The sequence below is a fragment of the Thamnophis elegans genome, chromosome 4 (genome assembly GCF_009769535.1).
Source record: "Thamnophis elegans isolate rThaEle1 chromosome 4, rThaEle1.pri, whole genome shotgun sequence".
Lineage (NCBI taxonomy): Eukaryota > Metazoa > Chordata > Lepidosauria > Squamata > Colubridae > Thamnophis > Thamnophis elegans.
In genome coordinates this window covers 116,310,082-116,324,515 of record NC_045544.1, presented here as the reverse complement: position 1 = coordinate 116,324,515, position 14,434 = coordinate 116,310,082, and the positions used below count along the sequence as shown (strand labels likewise).

At 43.4% G+C, this 14,434-nt stretch overlaps 1 protein-coding gene across 1 annotated transcript in view; it reads left to right on the top strand.

Annotated features, from left to right (window-relative positions):
* The window catches only part of LRRC75A (leucine rich repeat containing 75A), a 67,355-nt gene that overhangs the window by 19,446 nt on the left and 33,475 nt on the right, over nucleotides 1–14,434 (top strand). Inside the window, exon 2 of the mRNA XM_032216909.1 lies at nucleotides 5,043–5,171. Coding sequence (XP_032072800.1) covers nucleotides 5,043–5,171 — 129 coding nt within the window. The remainder of the gene's footprint in view (nucleotides 1–5,042; nucleotides 5,172–14,434) is intronic.

The window sequence follows — 14,434 nt, the reverse complement described above, 5'->3', positions numbered from 1 at the left end:
GTCGGATCAATTGCAATTATCAAGTGGTTTTTAAGGACAGCTCCGAGTACAGATAGTCCTCAACTTAAAACAGTTCATTTAATAACTGCTCAAAGTTACAACAGCACTGAAAAAATTCGCTTTTTTTTCACAGTTATGACCTTTGCAGGATCCCATGAACATGTGATCAAAATTCAGACGCTTGGCAATGGGTTCATTTTTATGACTCTTGCTGTGTCCCAAGGTCATGTGATCACCTTTGTGACCTACTGACAAGTAAAATCAACGGGGAAGCCAGATTCACTTAACAACAGGGTCACTAATTTATCAGCTGCAGGAATTCACTTAACAACTTTGGCAAGAAAGGCCGGGAAAGGGGGCAAAACTCACTTAACAGAAATTTTCAGTTGAATTGTGGTTGTAAGTCAAGGACTACCTGTACATTGTAGTAGTCTATCTGGGATGGATGGGTAATGAGGGCATGAGGTCAGGAATAAGAAATTGGGAGTGAGGGTTAGATCCAAAACAAGTAGACGTTTGTTTCATGCATCCTCTAAACAAGAATCTGAACTACCAATGTTCAAGGCAAGTTGGCAGTAAACGGAATTCAAGGATGACTGGACTCTTTCTTGTGGGCGCAAAAAGACTCCAAATAGATAACTTGCTTGATCCATCCCTTGACCTCAGCCTGGTCATCTCCTACACCTGAATCACTGTAGCCAGGTCCTCCTGCCCAGTACTGTCACAACTGGTACTTCAGCAAAACTGGACATAGGCCCTTCTGGCTATCACTTCACCTTGCTGGTCCAGTGGGAGCCGTGAGTCCAGAAGAAACCTCGGTTTGTGAACCTACTTCTTCAAGGGTAAAGGTTGTCAATCTAGGAACAACTGTGGCAGCATCTAAGAATCTCAGTGTAAAATTACCAATTTATCACAGATCAGTTCCATCCTGTTCTCTCCCTTCCAGACTCTGACAGTTTCTAAATATCAGAAAAGAACTTGGACAGTGTCTTTCATGGCCTGGTAGAAATATAGGGTTGAATGAAATCAGCACTCTGATGTTGCCAGATCTCAAACTGTCGAGTGATCACTCTCAGTGGCTTCATATAAACCTTAAAAGCAGAGGAGAGAGAACCAGTCCTTGAGACAACCCCTAGGTCAAGTGAGGTGGGCCGACTTCTCCCCAGTCTTCTCCCACTGCAGAAGCTTTCTCCTCCTTCCATGTTAATGGTCAGATGACTTTTCACTTTCAACATTGTATCTGCATAGCATACTGCTACAGGTAGTCCTTGGATTACATCCACTATAGAGCCTGTGTGGATCTTAAGTGAAACAGTCCTTAAGTGAGGTATTATGTGACTGCCAATGTGACTGCTTGGCTTAATGTGTGCAATCCTGACATTGTGGTTGTTAAACGATTGTGTGGGTTATTAAACGGACAGAGTCCCAGGAAAGGAGCAAGGAGTACTTGGGGCGGGGGAGGTGGAGACCCGGCAAGTTTCCACTTGCCAAAATGCAGGATTTTGAGCCACTGAACGAAGGGAGACACACATGTAGCCTTCCCCCAAGCTTCCCAAAGCCTTCTCTACCCACTTGAGGGACCTCACACTCCTTATCTTACTGCACTCCACTCTTTGCTTGGATTTTAGCTCTCTCTCTTCACTAGAGGCTCGCTGAAAGAGCTGCCTAACGAAGGATATCAGCTCCCCTCTGTGCATGGGAATGCCTTTGATGGGGTGCAGAAATGTGGCTTAGATCTTCATGATCCATTTCTCCACCCCGCCAAAGGAACATGCAGAAGAGAACTCCTTCCAAAGAGTGCAGAAACAGAGTTCAAATCATCAAGATCTGAGCTCCGTTTCTCAACCCCCGGAGGGAGTTCAGCTCCCCTTGGCAGGCAGCTCTTTTCAGCCAGCCCCAAGAGATGAGAGGAAGTCCTCTCAGCTGGTGGCAGCAGCTTGCAACCTTCCATGCTGGCTTCCCCACTGATTTTCTGGGGAAGCTGACAGAGAAGACTGCAAATAGCCATCACCCGATGGTAAGGCACTTGGCAACCAGCTGTAAGAGCAAACAAGTTGCCAGGCATCCAAACCATGATCATGTGACTGATGGTCAAAACTGCTTTATGGGCCGTCATAACTTCCAACAGTTCTTAAACAACCAGTTTTAAGTCGACTACCTGTAATGCTGAAGGTTGTTGGAAAAATTTGAATTGAAAGTGCTCTCAATGAAATCAAGCTAATTTTCAAGTGAAATTTAACTCAGCAGATTTCCACATATACTTTCTAAGGATAACCACATGGTTAAAAACGGTTTAAAACTGCTATCTTACCTAATATTGTATTTGGAATTGCCATCTGTTACTAATAAACTTATGAAACATAGAAAATATTTTGGGGAAGTACAGACTGGCTTCCTTCGCAGTTAGTTGGCCATCGTAAGAACAGTCTGCTGGATTAGATGGGCCAGCCAGGGGTCTGATCCAACAGCACACTGCCTATGTTCAAAAAAGCATCTTGTAGGACTTCACTAAGTAAGTGGCTGTCAGGCCTGCAGCCATCTTTTCTTGTGGATCTTAGGCCTGCCACACTTTCTATTATTCTACTATGCATTTCCTATTGTGGGAAAATGGGAGGAGGGATTGTACGGAGTTAAATGATATGTAGCCATAACAAAATTATTTCTAGAAAACCAAGGTCATCCTTTGTCTTTGCACCTCTGCACCTGACCAGAACTGGATGGGTGGAAGCTGCCAGCATGTCAGTGGAAGATTGGACTGTGTGATGGACTTGTGGGTGTGGGGGAAAGATCATGAACTTTCAACTGGGTGGGGAAAACCGGGAAGCCTTCAGATTCAGGTTTTCCCAGATGTGCCAACATGGCTCTCTTAATAAATTGGAACTTTGAGCAATACCTTGCCTTGGACTCTGATTTACTTTTGGATGCTATTTGGAACCCTGACAGCTATCATCATTCTCTTCTGCTTTACAGAATGGTAACCTGATGAGACAGTTAAACGCAAGATATTTTGTAAAAAGACAGCCTCCTGGTTGCTTTTTTCTAGTACATTATGGGAAGAAGCAAGATTTTGGGCTGTACGTTGTTGTTCTTGTTGAATAACCTCGATTTCTGAGAGTTTTTGTAAATAAAATTGACTTGAAGCAAAATTGCTTTGCCTAAACAAAAAAAGAAAAACAGTGGGCTTCGAGGGCCAGCATCAATAACTATAATGTTGCTGAAGACTTCCATAAAACTATTGTATCTGTCAGTTTGTATAGGCATAAAAGAAGTTGCTTTTTGATTCTTGTCCTTATACGCATTTCATTTTTAAATGTGCTAAATAGTCATGCAGCGCAACAGGGGAGTCTGGCCAGTAATGATGGCTTATGCATTCACTCTGAAAGACAAATTGTCCCATTCGGGTCTGATTTGCTTTGTATTTTGCTCCAGGCTAAAAAATTGCCAGAATGGGTAAGGATGAAAGTGGAAAGAATCTCATTGCTTGATGGATGCACAGCTATTTCCAGCCTTGAATTCATGCCATTCTCATTGATAAACCTTTAGATATAGTACGAGTAATATAGAAGTTTCAGACTCAAAAGTTCAAAAGGTTGAGTAATACTGAATTTCTTATCAAAAGTATGCTGGGCTATGTAGTTCTGAAAAAAACTCTCCAAGCACAATCCCTGCCATGAATTAACACAGACTTATTGGTTTTACTTATTTACTAAATTTATATCCTGCTCAGCTGATTGTTGAAGTGATTCTGAGTGGCTTACCAAATGATAAAAAAGTAAATAGAAAAATAACTAAAATTAGTAAGAATTAAAGAGACTAATAACTTAGAGGACAAATAGTAGTGAAGTGAAGTCTTCTCTTTTACCTCGCTCAACTACCACCAACATAGAGGATCTCATTGGAGCCCAAAGCCAACCAGCAGAGTCAAGCTTTAAGGCCTTTTCAGAAGTCTAAGAGGATGGGAATGGATCTCATCTCCAACAAAGGAAGGTGTGGAGGGAGACATGATAGAGATGTATAAAGTCATACATTACATACATAGCTAATTGGAGAGTTTTTTCTCCCTCTTTCATAATGTTAAAATCAAGCTAATCCTCTGAAACTTGAGATTTAACCAGGAGATGGGACAGATAAATATTAATTCCAATCATCCTTCTCAACCAGCATTTTCCAAGTATGTTGGGATTTACTTGGCTATGTTGAGGAATGGCACTATATGTGGAGGGTCTTCAGCTTAAAAATGATTGATATAAGCATGAAATAAATTAAATTATAGTTTATTCTTTGGTTACACAAATGTGAAGAGAAGATGAATTCTCTTCTATCTGGCTTGGACACATGTTGAGTGTGAGTCATCCTGCCATGAAAAAGTTCCCCATTACAGGAAAAACAGTTGTTCTGTGCAGAGTTCTTGTCTTGTTTCAGTGTCTGTTCGTGCACTCTGTGCAAGGGGAACAGCCAAATTGCTCGGAGAGGAAGCCAGATGATTGGGTATTAATGCAGCCCATAAAGAAAAGTGCAGTTGTTATGTTTTTTTTCTCTGTAAAGCTAAGGGGTATGAATGGTGAGGGAGGGAAAAGCCAAGACATTCCTCGTTCCAGACAATTCTGATTCAGCTGCATTGAAGCTACATTCATATAAAAACCTAAACTAGGTAATTTATTGTGTTGGTTCCTTTCCTGTAGGTTAGTATGTTGTGAAAATCCAATGTAATGAGTTTATGGTTTAGTATCATGTAACCAGAATATGTGTTACTTCAATAACTAGCATAATGGCAACCTGCAAAGCATCTCCAGAGCTCCCAACTTGGTGGGCTGATTGAACAAAGCAATAATGTATGGCTCTTTCCCTGTGTGTGTGTGTGTGTGTGTGTGTGTGTGTAGTTCTTATTTCTGGATAATTTCAACCCCTAAAGATGATGGAAATGGTACTGTGATGGGATTGTTACCTGTTTGTAGGACTGTACCTATCAATACATCCAGTCTCTGAGGAAGCTAAGTATGGATTGATGTCTTCAAAATGTTTATTTACTTGTTCCTCTGCAGGATTTGGGAATGGAATCGACTTCACTGGATGATGTCTTATATCGCTATGCCAGCTTTAGAAACCTTGTTGATCCAATCACCCATGACCTGATCATCAGCCTTGCCAGATACATCCACTGCCCTAAACCAGTAAGTGCTTGCTTGCAGTTGGGGGCAAAACTTTTGGGTGTGTGATAGAAAGTCTGTTGGACTGAAATGGATGAAAAAGATGAGCTTTTGTTAAAAAAAACAAAACCCAGTCATTAGCACAAGGGAGGAAAATGTCTAGTTTAATGAAAAGAAAAACTAAGGGAGACATGATAGCAATGTTCTGATATCTCAGGGGCTGCCACAAAGAAGAGGGAGTCAAACTATTCTCCAAAGCACCTGAGGGTAGAACAAACTCGTCTCCAGAAGTTGTGAATGCCCCAACACTGGAAGTCTTTAAGAAGATGTTGGATAGCCATTTGTCTTTCCTGCCTAGGCAGGGGGTTGGACTAGAAGACCTCCAAGGCCCCTTCCAACTCTGCTATTGTATTATTTTATATGTGAAATCTTGTATTAAGAAGAAATGGGTGGAAGTTAATCAAGGAGAGAAACAACTTAGACCTAAGGAGAAATTTCCTAACAGTTAAAACAATTAATCAGTGGACCAACTTGCCTCCAGAAGCTGTAAATGCTCCAACACTGGAAGTTTTTAAGAAGAGGTTGGATAGCCATTTGTCTGAAGTGGTGTAGGGTTTCCTGCCTAAGCAGCGAGTTGGACTAAAAGACCCCTAATGTCCCTTCCAACTCTGTTATTCTAAAAATTCTTAGCTGTTGTAGCTAATAAAAAAGAGGTTGTATCCACAGAATTTGCTTAAGCAGGTTAAATGAAAAACTACCAGTTACATTTCATAACATAGTATGTGCGGTTATTATTAACTTTAATTTTATATATGGATTGCTTATCATAAAGTATAAATTCAGTCTGTTCTGTTAGTTCATGGTTTGGTGTATTATTAGCCAGGTTGATTTATAAATCAGGATAAGTGTGTGTGAACTCAGTCACTGTGTCATCTTGGTAATCCTTTTCATCTGATATCTAACTTTTATGTCACAATAAAATTTGTACAATCCATAGAAGTGAGGTGGGTGGAGCATCTAGCTCAGTGGTGGTTTCCTATAGACGTTCCTACCGGTTTGCTTGCGCACGCAAGTGCACTTAAAAGAAACTTGCTTGGAAAGCAAGGAAAACAGCTGAGGAGCGGCAATTCAATCTGCCACCCCTGATCAGCTGGGCTTCAAAAGCTGAAATAAAGATTGGTATAACCCAGGGGCAGGTGGGCAACAGAGAACCTCTCTGTTTGATGGCAGAGCTACCAGTTCAGGGGAACTGGTGCGAACCGGTAGAAATCCACCACTGATCTAGCTGACCTTGATTGATTTCAAAAAGTTGAGCAAGGCCAGACCTACTTAGTGCTTAGATGAAAGACTCCATGAAATCCAAGATTGTACTGTAGTTAGTTAGATTAGGAAATTTGTGGGGGGAGGGGATCTTAAAAGAAAGAAATTGGAAACCACTGTTGTATTCTTGCCAAGAAAACCACATGAATGTTCCATGAAGTTACCAGATGTTGAGCCTGACTTGGAAGAGAATTTGCCTTTGTCTGAGCTGCAAAATATTTAAGAGTGTATGCAAGACACACAATTTCTCTGTGGCTCTGACTGAACAGTTTATGCAGAAACAGGCACAAATAAAAATGTTTCTTCCATTTTCCTCCCCATCCTTCAATATCTGATTCTAGGGCTGTAGTTCTTGTTTAAACAGATCTGCATATTTATTTGCCATTGGGAATTCCTTGCTTCAATTTGCTTTGTTAATGGGCTTATTTCCCTCTTTTTGGGATATTGTGTTCCTTTCTCTGGATACCCACTGCTTGTTCCCTATAATGAGATTATATTAGTCACTGGAAATTTCTCAACTGCTTGGCTGCAAAGGACAGTCTAACATTTATGGTAGGGATTTGGCCTTTTTAATGCAGGAGAGAGAATCCAGGGGTTATTTGTAGCCTGGCTCCAATTTTTTGATTGGGCCTTGCTCATTCAATAATTGGTATAATTCTACCCCTAGGTCTCCTTAGAAAGTAAAACTAGTAATTGGATGTAGTCTAAAATGCTGTTGCTGGAATTGTTCCCCCTATCAATACATCTAGGCAAAGATACGTTCTGGGGCTAGGAAGCAATGTTGCCAATTTCTGGGAAAAGTCCACTTTGTCAAGGCCAGTCTGGCCGCTGTTTTGTGACTAGGTGTGCCTGTGACTTGCTTTCAACATTCTGGGAATGTTTGCCAAGATCAAAAGGTAGCCTTAAACCAAGGAAGTGTTCTTACTCAAATAGTGGGGTATCCTGGCTTTTTCATAATAACAGGAAGAGACCTTGGAGGTCTTCTAGTCCTTGGGTTACCAACCTTTTGGATTTTAGGGACCACTAAATTCATAATTTTAAATCCTGCAGACCAATAATATCAGTGGTCTCCAACCTTGGCAACTTTAACACTTGGGGACTTCAACTCCCAGAGTTCCTCAGCCAACTCTAAGAATTGAAGTCCACAGGTCTTAAAGTTGCCAAGGTTGGAGACTACTGAATAATATGATCTGCCTAATGACATGCTGGGTGGGCATGGTTAGGTGGTCATATGACTGAGTGGGTGTGGCCAACTCAATGTCACTCACATCAAGGGGTGCCTCACCAGTCTCTACTCGCCCCTCTCCTCCCAGCCACTCCTTGCCTGCCCACCTGGGCTCCTTAGGGCCCCATCAGGAAGCAATTGTTGGAGCTAAGCAGCCACCACGAGAAAGAGTTGGCAAAACAGCTGGCTCAGTTCAAATTGAATCTGAGCATGAAGGAGCAGAACCACCTCACTGAGTCCTATGAGCATAGGCTTTCCAAGCAAAGGGAAGACCTGCGGGAGTGCAAGGCCAGGTACTGGCGCCTGGAAGCTCAGCGGGCTGGGATTGTCAGCCAGTTCCAGGCCATGATACAGTCCCACTGGAACGAGGTCCTTCAGCTCTTTGCCACCAGCGGCACTTCCCTCCAGCCTTCACCCAAAGCCCCACATCAGGAGGCTGAAGCAGACTCAAGTCCGAATTTCTTCCCTCCTTCGACCCCTACAAGAAACTCAGCCCCAGGGGATGTACAGGGCGGGGCATAACCTTTTCCTAGGGGGTCACAGCAAGATCGACAGCAGTTTACAACTTCCGCGACACCTCATTTTAAAGCCCATAAAAAACTGAATTGAATGAGCTATTAAATGTTAAATTTGCTTTAAGAATGGCTGGAAAATTCGATTCGGAAGAACAAAGGATCATTGACAGAATAAGATGCATTGCCTTTCGAGAGGCTCGCGATGCTGGAGCGACGTTTATCAATCGAAAATGGATTGCAAACAAATTGAAACGTCATCCGGATTGGGTTACTGATAATTGGAACAAAACAGCCCAAGAATGTTTCACAAAATTTGGAGAAGGGCGTCCTCTGCAACTGTCCCAAGAAAGCAAAGCCATCATTGCAACTGGCAGTCGCAAACAACGAAAAGGAAACCGAAAAGTGGCCCAAGAAATCCTTCAAATTCGTGGAAAACGAGTTGATCAAAGGACAATCGGCCGATATCGAGAACGAGAAGGTTTGAAGCCATTCCACGTCATTTGCAAACCATTGAAAACTCAAACACACGTTCAAGATCGGCTTTGGTTGTGCGATTGGTTGTCTGAATGGACCGAGGAAGATTTTCTTCATTTGGCGCCATCTGACGAATTCTTCGTTTATGCCATTCGAAAACCGAATTTCCAGAACGATCGAATTTGGGCTAAAGACGTCGACGACATCGCCAAACATGAACGATATCGACAAATCGTTCGCAATCCGACTTGCATCGGGATTTTCGTCATTTTCACAGCCAAGAAACTGCATTGGGTTTTGAAGGATAAAGGGGAATCCTGGGATGGCAGTTATTTCCGTGAGAAAATTTTATTGGAGAATGTCATTCCATTTCTCAGTGATCCAGACAATGTCTTGGTGGTTGGTGAGGCTGTCTTTCTTCATGACAAAGCTCCTTGCATGCGTGCAAATGCGACTCAGCAATTGTTAAAGGAAAACAATGTCGAATTTTGGGGCAATGACGTCTGGCCGGGAAATTCGCCAGATCTCAATCCGGCAGAGAACATTGGGGCCATAATTAAGGATGAAGTGGAAGCTCTGATGATTCAGGAGCAAGGTCAAAATCGATATTCGGTTGAAACTTTGAGAATGAATTTGGAAACTGTGTTGAAAAATCTGGAAAATCGAACGGAACTGTTTGAAGATTTGTTGTGTTCTTATCCACCTCGTTTGAATGCTGTTCGAAGGGCTAATGGTGGTCATACTGACTATTAAATCGTGTCAATAAACTCAGTTTTTGATGGGCTTTCGAATGGTGTATGAATTATTTGTGTTGTTATTACAAGTGTTGCTGTGACCCCCTAGGAAAAGGTTATGCCCCGCCCTGTAGTTTGAGAACCCCTGATTGAGTGCAATATAAAAAATGCAAATAATTTTTATGCAGACCACCAACTGCCAGTTGTTGACCACTGTTCTAGTCCAACCTCCTGCTCAAGCAGGAAACCTTATATACCATTTCAGACAAATATTTCCAATCTATTCTTGAAAACCTCCAGTGTTGGAGCATCCACAACTTCTGGAGACAAGTCACTGCATTGATTAATTGTTCTTTCAGGAAAGTTCTCCTTAGTTCTAGGTTGATTCTGTGTTTGATTAGTTTCCATCCATAGCTTCTTGTCTTTTGGTCCTTTGGAGAATAGCTTGACTCCTTCTTCTTTGTGGCAGACCCTTAAATATTGAAACACTGTTATCATGTCACCACCAGTCCTTCTTTTCATTAAACTAGGCATACCCAATTCTTACCAACTGTTCTTGATATGACTTAGTCTTCAGTCCCCTAATTGTCTTTGTTGCTCTTCTCTGTACTCTTTCTAAAGTCTTTTCTTTTTTATACCGTGGCAATCAAAACTGTGTCCATATGCAGGTGAAAAAAAGCTGCTCTTCAAGATAGTCCTTTCATAACTTCCATTGCATTGTTTATTGATGATTTGGAAGAATAATTGCCATTTGAGTTACTTATTGTAAACATCTAAGTTGGGGAGGTTGTGTTTATTTGAATAGACAACAACTGTATTGATTCTTTCTCCCTTGAGCAATCCTTGGTTTTTCCTCATATGAAGAAGGACGATAGGAGCTTTTCTTCCTGAGAATAGTGAGTGCAGATTACATGGAAATGAGCATTTTCCTAAATGCTTGAAATATTTTTATTCTGCTCTATCACAAAGACCAAGTGCATAAACTGCTGAAGAGCCAATTGAATTGGGGATAAACAAATGACTTAATACAGCAGGTGCATTTAGATGCTTCCCAGCAGAGGCGAAAAAGCAAAAGGAAAGTTGTGTATGTTTGGGGGGGGCACAAAACATCTAGGGCATGATTTTTAGAAATAGGCATGCCCTGGAGAGACATTTCCAAGCTAAGGCATATGATGAAACTTGATTGCTAGGCAATCCCGTGCATTCCTTAAGCAGACATTTATGATAATTATAGCTAAAACGCCTTGATTTACAAATGAGTTCCACCGTTGTTGTTTTTAATGGGCCTACTTTATTGAATAGTTAAATCACTATTTATTTGAGGTGCGGCTTTCAGATGGTAACTAGAAATTAATTGCACCCGTTGCAAAACTCTCAGGAGGTTGAATAACTAAAGCTATCCTAAACAAAACCATCGGTAGGTAGCTGAATTCTATTCAGCTTTAGAAGCTCTCCAGTTTTTCCTAACAGCATGGATAATAGATGTTTGCAATGTGAAAATGACACATATTGCAATACTCAAGCAGCTGGATTATTACTCAGAATTCAGGGGCCTCCAGCCTTGGCAACTTTAAGACTTTGCTGGCTGGGGAATTCTGGGAGTTGAAGTCCACAAGTCTTAAAGTTACCAAGGTTGGAGAACCTTGATTTAGATGACTAATTAACTTCAGAACAGTACTTTTCTTTGAGCCGTAGTAGCATAATAGTATTTTTACCTTGCTTGAGCCCAACGCAGATTTCCTCTAACTCCCCCCACCCCTGGTTAATTATGTTAAACAGACTAGCAGACCATATGGATTTTTATTTTTATTTTGCCATGGGCTAATTAAGGTATCGTTTTAGAGTATGTGCTCTTTCCCACCCACCCCCTTTTTAGGCATACTGTGATCCACATATGAGGGCGGTGGATCACAGAATGGTGATCCGTAGGAAACAACAACTGAATGCAAAACTGCTGGTGACCTTCTAACGCTGCACCATAGAGAGTATTTTAACTTACTGCACCTGTGTATGGTTTGCCAATTGCACAGTGACAGATAGGATAGCACTCCAGAGGGTTAACCTCATTGCCCAGAGGATCATTGGTTGCCCTCTCCCCTCCTTGGAAGAGGTTTATAGCTCCTGCTGCCTTAAGAAAGTTCAAAACATCCTCAAAGATCCATCTCCTCCTGGACATTTTTTTTTGGGGGGGGGACTATTACCATCTGGCAGGCGGTAAAAGACAATAAAGTTAAGGACAAATAGGCTGAAAACAGCTTCTTTTTCAGAGCAGTGACTATATTGAATTCTACTGTATAGTGCAATATTAATGCAACATAATAGTAATAGTGTAGCCTTCATTGTCATTATACATCATGTATACAACGAAATTGGTTTTAGCCTCACTGGTGCAATCCATGACAAAAAATACAATCTCAAGGGTTTTCATTTCAATTGCATAGAATGTGAAGAATGCGTGCTTTCGTTTTACTTTTATGGTTTTTCTTATGTATAATGTACACTGAAGATGGCATTTAATTTCATTGTACGAGGTGCAATGACAATAAAGTATTAACATATGGATGTGGAACTAGAAACAAATGATCATGCTTGGCAAAATTAGGGAAAGTAGAAAAAAGGGAGATGGGTGGAGGAATAGAATCAAAAACTGTTTTGGAAGCTCTTCAAGTTAGTGTTATATACTACAAACAGGTTGACTGCTTGCCGATTCAATCACCAGATATAGAACCCAACTTAGTGTTGTTGTCAGTTGCAAAGTCGTGTCCAACCCATCACGACCCCATGGACAACCTTCCCCCAGGCCTTCCTGTCCTCTACCATTCTCTGGAATCCATTTAAGGTCACGCCTACTTATTCAGTGACTCCATCCAGCCAGTCTCATTATCTGTCATCTCCTTCTTCTTCTGCCCTCAATCGTTCCCACCATCAGGCTCTTCTCCAACTGAGTCTTTGTTTCTATAACAAACTTAGTGGCGTCTGCTTATAGATTTTTTAGATTTTATTTGTGATTTATAGGCCGCCCTTTTCCCTGAGGGGACTCAGGGCGGCTTACAATTCATGGGAGGGGGAGTGCAAGACAAAACATAAGACAATACGTGAGTGAGAAAAAAATAAAGCAATAAAACACAACTTTCATTCAACATTCGGGTGGGGCGAATTAGAATCTTATCCCCAGGCCTGACGGGATAGCCAGATCTTAAGGGCTGTGCGGAAGGTCTGGACGGTGGTGAGGGTGCGAATCTCCACGGGGAGATCGTTCCAAAGGGTCGGAGCTGCTACTGAGAAGGCTCTCCTCCGCGTAGTCGCCAGTCGGCACTGACTGGCGGATGGAACTCGGAGGAGGCCTAATCTGTGCGATCTAATAGGTCGAAGGGAGGTAATCGGCAGGAGGCGGTCTCTCAAGTACTCAGATCCACTACCATGGAGGGCTTTATGGATGGTAAGTAGCACCTTGAAGCGCACCCAGAGATCAACAGGTAGCCAGCGCAGCTCGCGGAGGATAGGTGTTATGTGGGCGAACCGCGGTGCGCCCACGATCACTCGCGCGGCCACATTCTGGACTAGCTGAAGTCGCCGGATGCTCTTCAAGGGCAGCCCCATGTAGAGCACATTGCAGTATTCCAGCCTAGAGATCACAAGGGCTCGAGTGACTGTTGTGAGAGCCTCCCGGTTCAGGTAGGGTTGCAACTGGCGCACCAGGCGAACCTGGGCAAATGCCCCCCTGGTCACAGCCGATAAATGATGGTCAAGAGTCAGCTGTGGGTCCAGGAGGACTCCCAAGTTGCGAACCCTATCTGAGGGGTGTAAAATTTGACCCCCCAGCCTGAGCGATGGAACACTGGCCAAATTATTGGGAGGGAAACACAATAGCCACTCGGTCTTGTCCGGGTTGAGTACCAGTTTGTTAGCTCTCATCCAGTTCTTAACGGCCTCAAGACCCTGGTTCATCACGTCCACCGCTTCATTGAGTTGGCACGGGGCGGACAAGTACAACTGAGTGTCGTCCGCGTATTGGTGGTATTTTATCCCATGCCTCCGAATGATCTCGCCCAGCGGTTTCATGTAGATGTTAAATAGTAGGGGGGATAAGACCGAACCCTGCGGCACCCCATATGTTAGGGGCCTCAGGGACGATCTCTGCCCCCCAACCAACACCGACTGCGACCTGTCCGACAGGTAGGAGGAGAACCACTGCAAAACAGTGCCTCCCACCCCCACCTCCCGCAGTCGTCGCAGAAGGATACCATGGTCGATGGTATCAAAAGCCGCCGAGAGGTCAAGGAGAACCAGGATGGACGCATGGCCTCCATCCCTGGCTCTCCAGAGATCATCGGTCAATGCAACCAAAGCGGTTTCTGTGCTGTAACCAGGTCTGAAGCCGGACTGGAAGGGGTCAAGGTAACTAGCTTCCTCCAAGGACCGTTGAAGCTGGAAGGCCACCACCTTCTCAACAACCTTCCCAACAAAGGGGAGGTTGGAGACTGGACGGTAATTGTTGAAAACGGCTGGATCCAAAGATGGTTTCTTCAGGAGGGGTCTCACCACCGCCGCTTTAAGTGTGGTGGGGAAGTGCCCCTCCCGAAGGGAGGCGGTAACGACCGCCTGGATCCAGCCTCGTGTCACCTCACTGCTGTTGGCAACCAACCAGGAGGGACACGGGTCCAGTATACAGGTGGAGGCACTCACAGCTCGTATGGCCTTGTCCACATCCCCAGAGGCAACATCCTGGAACTCAACCCAGAGATGGTCTGACAAGTTATCCCCTTGTGTCTCGGCTGGATCTGCAAAGGTGGAGTCCAAGTCCGACCGAAACCGAGCAACTTTATCCGTTAAGAACTGGACATAATCCTCAGCCTTACCCTGCAGTGGATCCCCCGTATCCCTCCTATTTAGGAGGGAGCGGGTTATCCTAAACAGGGCGGCTGGGCGGGACTCAGCAGACGCAACCAAGGTGGCAATATATGTTCTTTTTGCTGTCCTCAATGCCCTGATATATTCCTTGGTGCATGTTGTCAAAAG